The sequence below is a fragment of the Amblyraja radiata genome, chromosome 2 (assembly GCF_010909765.2).
Source record: "Amblyraja radiata isolate CabotCenter1 chromosome 2, sAmbRad1.1.pri, whole genome shotgun sequence".
Lineage (NCBI taxonomy): Eukaryota > Metazoa > Chordata > Chondrichthyes > Rajiformes > Rajidae > Amblyraja > Amblyraja radiata.
Window position 1 is genome coordinate 147,998,168 of NC_045957.1, and position 15,115 is coordinate 148,013,282.

Consider the following 15,115-nt stretch of genomic DNA (forward strand, 5'->3'; position numbering starts at 1 on the left):
ACATGATCTTTGTCAATGGCCCTTTAAAAATCGCTAAATATCCTAAAGTGGAAAACATGGTAATACAATGGCAAAAAAACGGGATTACATTACATCCACTTGTAGTGATATAGGTTACGGGACAAATCAATCATGATCGATGTTGCTTTTAAGAGGAAATGAAAACAAGGAAATTCCAATAATCCTGAAAAAATTCAAGGCATTTATTTTGTCGCCACAGATTACTAATGGATGATGAAATGAGAGAGCGAGAAAAGGAGCAGGAACATGAGAAAAGGGAATGGAAACGAGGGTTTACACAAGAAAGGGAACTTGAAGTGTTGACAGAAAGGGCCAGGAAAAGAGAAAAACAGCGAGACGCAGAATGGGAGAAAGAAACTAAACGAAGGAAAGAAATGATGAAGCAGGAGAAACATCTCAAGATTGAACATGGGGCAGAACAGAATGCAATTCTCATCAATGATGCGGCAAAAAGACATAAGGAGGAATGGAAGGATTTCATATCTGCCATGGAACATAGAGGTATTTTTCAATATTGTCTGACATCAATTTACTTAAGCAGGTACTCTGTTAACATGGTGTTTAAGAATGAACTGCAGATGCTGGAAAATCGAAGGTACACAAAAATGCTGGAGAAACTCAGCGGGTGCAGCAGCATCTATGGAGCGAAGGAAATAGGCAACGTTTCGGCCCGAAACAATGCCTATTTCCTTCGCTCCATAGATGCTGCTGCACCCGCTGAGTTTCTCCAGCATTTTTGTGTACCTCTGTTAACATGGAACGGCTTGACTAGTCATTTGTTTAAAGTTATATGATGGTGCGTTTACAAAATTGCATTTGAGTGTATAGTAAAGATTAAATGCTACTAAATGTTAACGAGCGCCAGCATGATTCTCCACATCCTACTGAGTATGCATAATGCAATCTGTTTGCCAATATAATATATTCTGTGAGGTGAGTAGGCTTGAATTCATATTTATTCAGGCACAAATCTGGGATAGATTTGTTGTCCATTACAGAAACAACATCAATTTCAATTCCATCTCACCCGTGTTTGAAGTACAGGAGAGGAATATTAACCAGATGTTACAAATCCAAGTGTGGGTTATCTTTCAAATATTCAGGGAAAAATTGAAATAAGGAACAATAAAAAGATATTAAAGTAAATATGATCTCAGAAATAAAACTAACGTTAGCAAATTGGCATTTTGGCTGATGTGGCACCTCTATCAAGGAAGGGCGGCGAAGATAAAACTATAGACAAATAAACCTAACAGATGCAGAATGGGAGTTACAGGAAATGGGCTGAGGGACAAGGTACGAATGCAGGCATTGGTTAGGGATAGTCAGCAGGGTTGTCTGTGTGGGAGATGGTGCCTCATGTATTTGGTTGAGTTTTTTGAAGAAGCAATCAAGAACGTTGAAGAGGGCAGGGCCATAGACATAGTCTCCGGGGAGAGTAAAGGGCCTGTCCCATTTGGGTGATTTTTCAGCGGACTGCCGGCGGCTGTCAAGTTCGTGGCACTCGCCTGAAAAACCGCGAACCGGAAGTGCGACTGTCAAGAGTGGAACATACGCGCGCACGCACACACGCGCACGCGCACACATACACACATACACACACACATCGCAAAGGCAGGGGCCAGGGCAAGCGGGGGGAGCGCTGTCTGAAATTCACACGGTGCAAAGCCAATGTGATACAGACACACACTGCGATGAACAGGAAGGTTAAGACGGCTAGCACAGTGTACGGTAAGTCCTTTAAAAGAGGGTTGGGGGAGAAAGGTGGGGGAGAAGGAGTGGAGACACTATTAAGAAGCCAGACAACTTTTAATAAACCAGAGATACACAGCTGTGAAGTTTAGCGGGCATTTAACATTACCGGTCGGTTTTCCTTGGTTCTGAAAACTCGTGCTTATGTTTTATTTTCCCCAATGAGCCAATGAAAACGCCCGGTCAGCAAAGACGATTAACTAAATCTACCAACGGCTACCTCGACTACCCATAACTACATGGCGACCCCACTACAACTGTACCTACGACTACAGGATTATCGATTTTCTCCATGGCGACCAATTTTTGGTCGCAGAAAATTTTCAACATGTTGAAAAATTTGCGGCGACCATACTGAGGCCGCGACTGGATCCCAAAATGTGGGAACTCCTCGCGACCATGAAGGAGGCTCACCAGAGACCACCAGCGAACATGTGGAGACCATGTGGTGATCATGAGGCGAGCGCAGAGTCTCCTGCACTCGCCTAAAAAGTCGCCAAAGTGGGACAGGCCCTTTAACTTACTGGATACAATAGTGGCTTCATGGTAGGAAGCAGAGGGTGGTTGTGGAAGGATGTTTTTCAAACGGGAGGTTTGTGACTAGTGGTGTGTCTCAGTGATCAGTGCTGGGCCCCTTGCTGTTCAGCATCTATATCAACAATTTAAATGAGAAAGTCATTTAGTTTAGAGATATAGCAAGGAAACAGGCCCTTCAGAGCATCGTCTGCCCTTGCCAATGATCACCCATACACTAGTTCTATTCGACACATCAGGGACAATTTTACAGAAGCCAATCAACCTATAAACCTGCACGTGTTTAGAACATGGTGGAAAACCGGATGAAAACCACCCGTGCAAACTCCATACAGACAGCACCCAAGGTCCGCTGCACCACTGTGCTGCCCTTCTGTTTAGTAAGTTTGCAGATGACATCTAAGTAGATGGCATCATAGATAGTAAAAATGATTATCAGAGTTGCGGTGGGAAATTGACCAGCTGGACAAGTGGGCCGAGGAATGGCGTTCAATTCAGATGAGTGTGAGTTTTAGTTTGAGGTTTAATATTGTCATATGGACCTAGGTACGGTGAAAAGGTGTGTGAGTACATAGTCCCCTGAACGTGCCATCTCAAGTGGATACGGTAGTGAAAAAGGCTTTTAGCATGCTGGCCTGCATCAGTCAGGGAATTTTGTACTGAAGTTGACACTGTAGTCAATAGGTGCAGGAGTAGGCCATTCGGCCCTTCGAGCCAATATCGCCATTCACTGTGATCATGGCTGATCATCCACAATCAGTACCCCATTCCTGCCTTTTCCCCATATCCATTGACTCCGCGATGTTTAAGAGCTCTATCTAGCTCTCCTGAAAGCACCCAGAGAATTGGCCTCCACTGCCTTCTGACACAGAGAATTCCACAGATTCACCACTCTCTGGGTGAAAAAGATTTCCTCATCTCCGTTCTAAATGGCCTACCCCTTATTCTTAAACTGTGGCCACTGGTTCTGGACTCCCCCAACATCGGGAACATGTTTCCTGCCTCTATGTTTCCTGCCTCCTGCCTCTAGCATGTCCAATCCCTTAATAATCTTATGTTTCAGTGAGATCCCCCCCCAAATTCCAGTGTATACAAGCCCAGTCGCTCCATTCTTTCAACATCTGACATTCCCGCCATCCCAGGAATTAACCTTGTGAACCTACGCTGCACTCCCTCAACAGCAAGAATGTCCTTCCTCAAATTTGGAGACCAAAACTGCAAGCCCTGTACAACTGCAGAAGGGCCTCTTTGCTCCTATACTCAAATCCTCTCATTATGAAGGCCATTAGCTTTCTTCACTGCCTGTTGTGCCTGCATGCTTACTTTCAGTGTTCAAAAGGGAACTGCAGATGCTGGAATATCGAAGGTACACAAAATTGCTGGAGAAACTCAGCGGGTGCAGCAGCATCTATGGAGCGAAGGAGATAGGCAACGTTTCGGGCCGAAACCCTTCTAGGCGAGGTTTCGGCCCGAAACGTCGCCTATTTCCTTCGCACCATAGATGCTGCTGCACCCGCTGAGTTTCCCCAGCAATTTTGTGTACCTTGCTTACTTTCAGTGACTGATGTACAAGGACACCCAGGTCTCGTTGTACTTCCCCTTTTCCTAACCTGACACAATTCAGATAATAATCTGCCTTCCCGTTCTTGCCACCAAAGTGGATAACCTCACATTTATCCATATTATACTACATCTGCCATGCGTCTGCCCACTTATCCAACCTGTCCAATCATCCTGCATTCTCATAGCATCCTCTTCACAGTTCACACTTCCACCCAGCTTTGTGTCATCTGCAAATTTGCAAATGTTACTTTTACTTCCTTCATCTAAATCTAATGTATATTTTAAATAGCTGGAGCCCCAGCACCGAGCCTTGCGGTAATACACTAGTCACTGCCTGCCATTCTGAAAGGGGCCCGTTAATCCCTACTCTTTGTTTCCTGTCTGCCAACCACTTCTCTATCCATGTGAATACCCTATCCCCAATACCATGTGCTCTAGTTTTGCCCACTAATCTTCTGCATGGGGCCTTATCAAAGGCTTTCTGCAAGTCCAGGTACACTACATCCACTGGCTCGCCCATGTCCATTTTATTTGTCACATCCTCAAATAATTCCAGAAGATTTGTCAAGCATGATTTCCCCTTCGTAAATCCATGCTGACTCGGACCGATCCTGTTACTGCTATCCAAATGTGCCACTATTTCATCTTTTATAATTGACTCCAGCATCTTCCCCACCACCGATGTCAGGCCAACTGGTCTATAATCATGAACGAGAGCATTGGTTTAAGCTGAAAGGGGAAAGATTTAATGAGGGGTTACGTTTTCACACAGGTGGGCGTTTGAAACTAGCTGGCAGAGAAAGTAGTTAAGGCAGGTATAATAGCATTTAAAAGAGGAGATGAAAGGAAACGTAGATGGTAGTTTAAAAAAAACACCTGAAAAAGGGTCCCGATCCAAAACATCACCTCTTCATGTTCTCTAGAGATGCTGCTTGACCCACTGAGTTACTCCAGCTCTTTGTATCAACATTTAAGAGACAATTGGACAGGCACATGGTTAGGAAAGGTTTAGAAGGATATGGAGCATACATGGGCAAATGGAACTTCTTTATCTGGGGCCTTTTGGTTGGCATGGAGGAGTTGAGCTGAAAGGCCTGTTTCCATAATGTATGACTCTATGGTAACCCATTATTCATCAGTCACCTCGAGTTGTAATGTGGTGATCGTTTCATTGCAGAGCCATCTCCGGGGAAAGGAAAAGTTCGAACAGTGCCCCTGGAACCTATAACGTTACCTGGTCACTGTTCCCTATTTAATGTTCCCTCAAATGCTCCCTCATGCTCTTCAGCCTCGGAGGAGAAGTATGGGCGGCATCACAACCATCAGCAGCAGAGGATGGATGAACACTCTGGACATGGTGTGGACTTTCATCAGCATCACCATCGTAGAGAACAAGGGGACCTGTTTTCAGAACAAGAACAGGACAGGAGTAGGTGAGTAACTGGGTGTTGAGAATTACTTCCTTTCAAAGTCAAAGTCAACGTAGCCTTTATTGTCATTCAGACCTTGCGGTCTGAGCGAAATTTTGTTGCCTTGCAGTTCTACATATAGTAAAAAATGGCAAAAACACACAATAAACACAAATTAACATCCACCACAGTGAGGTGAATACTCCTCACTGTGATGGAAGGCAAAAGTCTTAAGTCTTTGTCTCTTCCCTTCTTATTCTCCCTCTGCGCCGAGGCGATCCAGGCTTCGGATGTTGTGACCCCGCCGGGTGATGGTAAGTAATGTCAGTCCCGCGGCTGAATCCAAGCACCGCGAACGGGCCGGTTCAACTCCGCGGCCCAGGGTGGTCGAAGCCACCCTCCAGTCCAGAGGACGCAGCTGTTGTCGCGGGAGCTCCGGAGAACAGGTCACCAACCTGCGAGTTCCCGACGATGTCGTCCACTGGGCCCGCGGCCGAGTCCACCGGGCCTGTGGCCGATCCTCCGAGGTCGGGTCACAGCTGCCTCTGTCCGCTCCGAGTTCGGGTCACCACTGCCGTAGTCGCTGCCCGCTCCGAGGTCAGGTCACCGCTGCCGCTGCCCGCTCCGAGGTCGGGTCGCCGCTGCCGCTGCCCGCTCCGAGGTCAGGTCACCGCTGCCGCTGCCCGCTCCGAGGTCGGGTCGCCGTTGCCGCTGCCCGCTCCGAGGTCGGGTCGCCACTGCCGCTGCCCGCTCCGAGCTCGGTTCGCCGCTGCCGCTGCTCCAGCTCCGAGGCCACCAGCTCCGCTATTAGGCCTTGGCGCAGGCGGAGACGGGGGATACGACAAGAGAAGTCGCATCCCCCCGAAATAAGAGACCAAAAACATGTTTCTCCCCCCCACCCACACACATACACAATAAACCAAAAATGAGCTAAAACAGGAAAAAAGAACAATACAAAAAAGAAAAAAAGCAGACAAACTGCAGGCGAGCCGCAGCTGCTAAGGCAGCGCCGCCATCTTGGTCACACCCGCCTGTAGGTGATTTATTTTAACATGGGCTGTCCATCACAACCCAGCTTCCACAATGTCTTCAAAGAGCAAGCAAGGTCTTTGTCCAATGCCGAAGAAGTCCAAGACGATTAGAGACTTGGATCTGCTGCCTGGACTTGCATGTTTGGACTCTTATACACTTAATAAAACCTTCACAAACTCAAAGCTTACAGATGGATAACAGATATGCTCTTGCCCAAACTCTCTTCCTCAGTCTCTTTCCCCCACTATGACTGCCTCCATCACAACCACCACCAACCTCACTCACACCTCTCAAGCAGGACAGCACTTGATCAAACGTTGCTGTCAAGGTGTCACTGAAGCCAATAGCACTTGCTATAATGAATGTACGAACGACATAGCAACATTGGACAAAGTGATGTCACGCCAACATTGGTATGTTACTGTTTGAAATGGATCACTTAGTTTAGAGCTGCACTAAAACTATTCCGTAGTTTGAATCACCATTCAAAAGCATTATATGTGTGAACTTAAGACAAATTCTGGACATAGACACAAAATTCTGGAGTAACTCAACGGGACAGGCAGCATCTCTGGGTAGGAATGGGTGATGTTTCAGGTCTGAAGAGGGCTCGACCCGAAACGTCACCCATTCCTTTTAGGCAGAGATGCAGCCTGTCCCACTGAGTTATTCCAGCATTTTGTGTCTATCTTCAGTTTAGAATAGAATAGAATAGAATAGAATAGAATATGTTTATTGTCATTGCACAAAACTGAGCAACGAAATTCCATTTGCTTCTCCTCCGTTAAAAGAAATACAACACGACAACCAATACACATATGTACAGTTAATAGTAAAATAATAGATACATTTTTTAAAAAGTTTAAAAGAATTTAGCGGTATTCCTCGAAGTTACTTCTTGCTTCCCAGTGTTCACTGTTGGAGTTAAGCTCTTTTACCGCACATGGGTAGAAACTATTTTTTAGTCTACCGGTGCGAGCCTACAGAGACCTGAGTCGCCTCCCCGAGGGTAGCAGAGTAAAAAGGTGGTTGGCAGGGTGGGATGTGTCCTTCTTGATATTTATGGCCCTGCGCAAGCATCGGGCCTTGTATATGTATATGTCATCCAAGGAGGGCAGTTGGGCGTTTGTAATGCGCTGCGCAGTGCAGTTTTTATAATTCCCTGCAGTTTAAACTAGCATCTGCATTTCCTCCCTACACAAATTCTGGACAATCAGGAAGCAGTCAGTCAGAGGCTTGGCAGCATGAAACCTGGATAAGACAAATGGTCACAGTCTTTTTCCCAGGGTGGATGAGACGACAACAGGTACAACGTTGATGTGTGTCAATGAGTTAATGAGTGAATGATACTTTATTGTCACATGTGCCTAGGTGCAGTGAAATGCTCTGTTTACCATGCAACCCGGTAAAATCACACAGCAGACCTCGGCAGTACACCAGTGTCACCACATTACTGGCACCAACAAAGTTACAAAACTTCACCGTACTTCATCAAAGTTCATCAATGTTTAGACAAGTCCCTACACCTTCTCCCTCACCTCCTTCCTGGGACCCCAGAAGCTCTTCCAGGTGAGACAAAGGTTCCAAGCGTCTTAAACCTCACCTATTGCATTTGGTGCACCCGGTGTGGCCTCCTTAACATTGGCGAAACCAGGTGTAGATTAGGCGACCATTTCACTGCTACCTTGTGCTCTGGCACTAAGGCCTGCTGAATGTCCAGGTTGCTAACCATTTTAACTCCTCCCATACCGATCTTTCTTACCTTGGCCTCCTCAATTGCCAGAATGAGCTCACATGCAAATGGAGGAACAACATCTCATCGTATTGTATTGTATTCAATTTATTGTCATTATCTCATATTAGAGACAACAAAATGAATTTTCCTAACAGTCAAGTAACATATAAATAAATAATAAATAAATAAAACATTAAAATTGGGGGGGAAAGCACAAACACAGAAGTCCACGACACAACATAAACCACAACACAACACAGTGGCACCAAAATTGAGGAAGGAACCAAAGTCCAGCCCGCCTCCCCGCCGGTCTTCCCAGATGTTCACCCGTGGTTGGGGCCTCCCGATCACCCGCAGTCGCCGCCACGGGTGGCCCGATGCTCAGGCCCTCACGCCGTGCTGATGGAACACCGACGCCGAACCCCGACGGAGAACATCCTCAGCGGCCCGGACCTCCAGATCAGCCACCTCCCACTGGAGTCTGCGGCTCCCGAGTCCACAGGCCGAGCCGGGCGGAGTCGCAGGACTCCGCGATGTTGGTCAGCGTCGCCCGCGTTGGGAGCTCCACGAACCACAGCTCCGCGATGTCGGTGCAGCAGGCCCAGCACTCCGGGGCTCCAAACAATGATCCCCGGTAAGGCATCGCCCGCCCCGCGATGTTCCAACACTGCGCTGCTGCTGCTGGAGCTCTGGTCGGTCCTGGCAGGAAAGGCCGTGCCAATCCAGTAGGTAGGCCGCGGGGGGGGGGGGCGAGGACGCGACTCGAATAATAGTCGCATCCTCTCCAGGAAGAGACTGAAGGACTGTATCCCCCTTACCATACCCTCTTCCCCCACATAAAGACATTTAATAAAACACAGAAAACCCTTTTCAACATAACAAAAAAAACAAGAAAGATACCGGACTGAAGGTGGAGGCAGCTAGCACCAGCGCCACCGGAAATACATCATTGGGTAACTTACAACTCAACAGTATAAACTGAATTTACCAATTTTAAGTATTAACTTGCTGTTTATATAAAGAGTTTTATAAGATAAAGTTAGTCTTGTGTAGGAAGGAACTGCAGATGTTGGTTTAAGTAAGTAAGTAAGTAAGTTTATTGGCCAAGTATTCACATACAAGGAATTTGCCTTGGTGCTCCGCCCACAAGTAACAACATGACATACAGTGACAGTTACGAATGACTCAGAAAACACTAAACATTAATAATAATAAAACACCATTGATCAAGCATGGGAACCAACAAAATACCAGATCAAGAGGAGGCTACAGATTTTTGGCTGTTGAGTTGAGCAACTACTCGTGGATAAAAACTGTTTTTATGTCTGGCTGTGGCAGCTTTGACAATCCGGAGTCGCCTTCCAGAGGGAAGTGATTCAAAGAGTTTGTGGCCAGGGTGAGAGGGGTCAGAGATGATCTTGTGGCAGATTGTGCTTCCTCAGCTGCCACAGGAATTACTTCCTCTGTTGTGCCTTTTTGACTGTGGAGTCGATGGTAGCCCCCCACTTAAGGTCCTTGGAGATGATGGTTCCCAGGAACTTAAATGACTCCACAGATGTGACTGTGGTGTTGTTGATGGTGAGTGGGGTGAGGGGAGGGGGAGCTCTCCTAAAGTCTACAATCAATTCCACTGTCTTAAGAGCATTGAGCTCTAGGTTGTTGCTACGGCACCAGGACGCCAGCTGTGTCACTTCCTGTCTGTAGGAAGATTCCTCCCCATTCTGGATTGGTCCAATCAGGGTTGTGTCATCCGCAAACTTGAGAAGCTTGACGGAGGAGTCAGTGGAGGTGCAGTCGTTGGTGTAGAGTGAGGAGAGGAGAGAGTGCGCAGCCTTGCGGTGCTCCTATGCTGAGGGTTTAAACCAAAAATAGACATAAAATGCTGGAGTAACTCAGTGGGACAGGCAGCATCTCTGGATAGAAGGAATGGGTGACGTTTCTCTCCAGAGATGCTGCCTGTCCCACTGAGTTACTTCAGCATTTTGTGTCTATAAAGTTAAGGGCTGTCCCACTTGGGCGTCATTTGCGCGTAACGCAGATGGCGCGCGAAGATTTTGTACATCCTGAAATCCTGGGGCGCTGCGCGAGACCGCACGTCACTGCCTACGTCACCACGCACCATGTAATGACGCCCAGGTGGGACAGGCCCTTTAGTCTTGTCTATTTTCACCAGTGCACCTTAATCCTAATTCTTATCTGATGAATTAATCTTATTTTCAGAGCCAATCTTGGTTCATACATTACAGAATTATTTATCTCTAGTGAAGTACAGGTGACCTTTATAACACTTATCACAGATTCAAACACTAAATGATTCTCTATGTAAAATAGACTGATTTCAAAATGTTATTCTTATGTCACCCCAAACAGTAATTCAGTCATTGCTTTTAGTTCAATAAGAAGAATACCCTCGGGTTACTTTTTATTTATCGTGAAATGATGGTGTTTGACTATGAAATAAATCAATTGGTTGTTTTCAAGAATCAGACGTTGATGAAATTATATTTCATGCAATTGCTGACAATTTGGGGTCTTTTTTGTTCTTTTTCTTTATATGTAAGGTTATTATTTTTAGAATCAATGTTTTTTTCCCCCATTTATTTGTCATTCTGACTTAGGTGGCCAATCTTTTAAACTGCAGTAGTAGAAAAAAATCGATTGTATATCTACAGAGCACAACTTTGATTTCCGATCTTGTATCCATTCTTCCACATTAAGCTGCCTCATCTTGTTTAACTTCCAAGAAAATGCCAGCATTTAAGATTAGCCATTGTGAATACACCAACACAATTGTGATTCTCCCCTATTAATTTTCCGCATGGTTCGGGAGCGATTAATTACTTAAAGTTATTTATGTAGCAGATTTAAAGTAACCCTTGAAGTGGCTCAAAACTTCATTCTGAATATAATTACTGGGCCAACAAAGAGTCAAGCTAATCAATAAAAGTTACATGGATTTTTGATTTAAAATAATCTGATGAAGGCTGAGCTTTCATTGAGCAATATGCAATCATATTGCCATTTGTTTCACCAAATATATATATTTTTCTCCACAGAGTTTTCCTGGCAGATGAAAATCAGCACCAGCCACTACACATAGGAGCTCCCCCACCTCTCATCTCACCACAATACCCTTTGAAGGAGACCTCCCCTTTGCTAAGGCCCTTCATTTCTGCCCATGCACTTCAACCAGCTCAAGCACTTAACTACAGCACTAATTGCTCTAAACTCAACCATGATGCACCAAAAGAGCCAGAGAAACTTCTCAATAGTAATGTGAGGCTTGATGCTTCAAAAAAGACCACTGGAGAGCACTTTAACGCAGAACTTCTTAAATCTTGCACTGACAAAGATATGAATGAAAGCAAGAAGTCTGGAATACCAAGTTTAAGAACAGGTATGCCACCACACCTGAGGAACCAGAGCTCCAGTCATCAATCCATCAAAGATTTGCAATGCCAAATTCCCAGTAGACATCTCGAAGAGTTGCAGAAAGAATGCTTGGACCTGTCCTTCACCTCTGGAGCAACTGATTTGAGTCTGAAAAACAACAAGAGTTCTCCAGTGCCCAAAATGTTTATTCTTTATAGCAATGATGCCACTACCAGCAGTGTGTACAATGAGGAGCTTCCACTTCAGCTGCCTGTTGTCAGCAAGTTAGATATGGCAGAAAATAAACAAAAAGAGGCCAGGATGAATGGTATGACATTGTTTCTGATTTTAAACATCTTATATGTAAACATTAATTTAGTATGCAGCCCATTCCTACATCTACAAAGGTCTTTGTCAATGATAATTGATGTCTTGTATTTCTCTCAAATTTAGATAAAGTAGACATCTTAGTGACCTGAAGCAGCGTGAATATGTGCCTTCGTCCTTGGTTGCCTCCTTGAACTACTCTAGTCCTTCTGGATACGCCCAGAGTTCTATTAGTTGGGGAGTTTGTACGATTCAGATTCTGTGAAGGAATAGGATGATATTTCCACTTCAGGATGGTGAATAGTTTGTAGGAAAACCTGCAGGCTGTGACATTTCTATGCACCTGCTGCCCTTGTCCGCCCTGGCAAATATGTCAGTGTTTTTTGCAAGTAGTACACACTGGAATGAAAATAATGGAGCACGTGTATGTCTCGGATAATTTCTGAAATATCAGTGAAGTGAGGGTTGAAGCCACTATGTTTTGACCTATGATATGCCGGAGCAAATAAAACTGCAAATCCAAAATAAAAACTGTAGATCAAGTCGCATCATTGCGGAGAGAAATAAAATTCAATTTCAAATCAAGGAAAGAAGGTACTTTTAAACTGCAGAGAAAGGGAGAGAGGAGTGGAGAGAGACAGAGGGAATGACTACGAAAGGGTCCAAACCATAGTTGTTAAACTAAGAATCACTTTACAAACCAGCAATTAGACAGGGAAGAGGAAACAAAAGACACATTAAAACAGAATAACAGCAGAAACAGAAACAGAGTAGTGATTCCCCACTGTTGCTAACTTCAACTTGAACCATAAGTATTGCAACCTACTAAGAGGAAGATGAGGTGCTGCCCCTCAAACTCATGCTGGGGATTGGTGGAGCAATGTAGGAGAGATCACAGTAAGTGTGGGAAGGAGGATTAAAGTGGGAGCTCAGGATCATCCTTGTAGACTATGGAAGTCACCCAGTATGAGGCTGCAGAAGGGTCTCGTCCCGAAACGTCACCCATTCCTTCTCTCCAGAGATGCTGCCTGTCCCGCTGAGTTAAAATGCTGATTTATCCGAGTCATGAGTGGGACATAAGATTTTTTTTTGTCGAAGTGAAGTGAATGAATTTAAAAGACTTTAGTGTTGATGGCTGTTAATTTGCACCTTTTAAAACTTGATGCAGAAATATTGCGATGGAGATTGAGAACATATGTTTTTCTCTTGATGATTTGCATTTGTTTTGTGATCAACCTTATTCTTTCTTGATTTTCATTTTCCAGAAGAGCTGTCTGGCTGTAGCTCTTCAGATGAAGCATTCTGCAACGGTGAAATCAGAAACCGGATTCGCAGACTGGCTGATCGGCCTCCTCTCAAGCTAGATGATGCTCCTAGGGTAGGTGCACTTAACCCAAATCTGAGGTCACCATGCAAATCAAGATGCTTTTCGGACGTTTGTCCAGATATTGACATCGAAGCTTTTAGAACCGAGTTCAGAATTTTTTTTTTCACACATAACAATATAATTTCTCTCCAACTCTGTTTTTTTTAATTTTGCTGCTGTGAACTTCTTTCCTGAGATTAGGATCACATCATTCATCTAAGATTTCTCAAGTATTACTACCTCCCATAATCAACATGAGATTTAGACTCCGAGTCATCTACTGCATTCCTGGTCTTTTCAATGTTGGCATTGCCCTGAATTATAGACCTTAGCTCCCCATTCAATATTTCCACAGAGAGTGGTGAATCTCTGGAATCACAGAGAGTGGTGAATCTCTGGAATCACAGAGAGTGGTGAATCTGTGGAATTCTCTGCCACAGAATGTAGTTGAGGCCAGTTCATTGGCTATATTTAAGAGGGAGTTAGATGTGGCCCTTGTGGGGGTCAGGGGATATGGAAAGAAGGCAGGTACAGGATACTGAGTTGGATGATCAGCCATGATCATATTGAATGGCGGTGCAGGCTCAAAGGGCCAAATGGCCTACTCCTGCACCTATTTTCTTTTTAAAAAATGGTTTCGTTTGTTTAACGAAGACACAGTGAAAATCTTTTGTTGCATGCTATCCAGTCAGTAGAAAGACAATACATTATTACAATCAAGCCATTCACTGTGCATTTACACATGATAAGGGAATAATGTTTAGTACAAGGTAAAGCCAGTAAAGTCAGTCTGAAGAAGGGTTTCGGCCCGAAACGTCGCCTATTTCCTTCGCTCCATAGATGCTGCTGCACCCGCTGAGTTTCCCCAGCAATTTTGTGTACCTTTAAAGTCTGACCAAGGGTAGTCCGAGCGTCACCAAAGAGGTAGATAGTAGTTCAGTGCTGCTCTCTGGTTGTGGTAGTTTGATTCATTGAAATGCATTGTACTCATTCTACACATTCATTTTAAATGCCATGTAATCTGAAATAATTTTCATCCAGCATTGAGTAAATTTGCAATAATTTCTGTGTAAATTTGATGACAATTTTTTGGTCACCGTTTAGTCAGCATGCCTGACATTTCCCAGTATCAGATGCACACCTCTTGATGCAATTATTCATGAATGGCATGTTTCGGCCTAAACTGACATGAAACTGTCTTAATCAATCCAGGAGCACATGGTGTTAAGTTCTGCCTTTGCTTGTTATTTCAAGGGAAGTCATGCTGACACTGAGTGACCTGGCTGGGCAGCTCCAGAATTGATTGCACTCTGCTCAGACATCTTCCTTAAACCCCTGTCCCACGGTACGAGTTCATTCCACGAGTTCTCCTGAGTTTGCCCTGATTTGAACTCGGAGATTTACAGTAATGGCCACTCGTCAGTACTCGGGGCTCTCATGGACATTTTTCAACACGTTGAAAAATCTTCACGAGTCTTCCCGTGCTTACCTGCCGTTAGCGAGTCTACTCGAGTACCTGCCGTTAGCGCCAGGAGACGTCTCCGAGCTCCGACATACCCGCGACGTTCATTCTCCGTGCTTACCACAAGTTAGAATTTTTTTTTAACTCAGGAGAGCTCTTGGAATGAACTCGCACCGTGGGACAGGGTTAATAGTCAACAGAGTACGGTGCCACCGACATTGAGGGTGTTATTCAACATATAGCTGCTGAGGTACACATGGTTGCCTCAGTCCTGACATTGTCAGTAACACACCATCACTGGAGGATTATGACCCTCAGGAGAGGAGGCAAAGACATGACCATTCACAAAGAGCCTTTGACGGAATCTTCACAATATTCTGCCTGAACCTATCTGATGACCAGTTCATTATCTGGCGCAGGATTTTAAGGCGTCATTGAGGAGATATGTGGCATTCAATGGAGTGTTCCCATGCCTGGAATACTTCTATTGTGGAGCTCAAGAAGATGTTGGATATCAATTTCATAAGCACCTGCATGATCCA

The 15,115-nt window shown here is 44.9% G+C and overlaps 1 protein-coding gene across 2 annotated transcripts in view; it reads left to right on the forward strand.

The window, feature by feature from the left end:
• LOC116970348 (genetic suppressor element 1-like) overlaps positions 1–15,115 on the forward strand; it is a 170,355-nt gene that overhangs the window by 113,027 nt on the left and 42,213 nt on the right. For both annotated transcript variants that reach the window (XM_033017021.1, XM_033017016.1), the window contains exons 7-10: positions 221–522; positions 5,048–5,303; positions 11,103–11,746; positions 13,011–13,123. In XM_033017021.1, the coding sequence (XP_032872912.1) occupies positions 221–522; positions 5,048–5,303; positions 11,103–11,746; positions 13,011–13,123 (1,315 nt within the window). The remainder of the gene's footprint in view (positions 1–220; positions 523–5,047; positions 5,304–11,102; positions 11,747–13,010; positions 13,124–15,115) is intronic.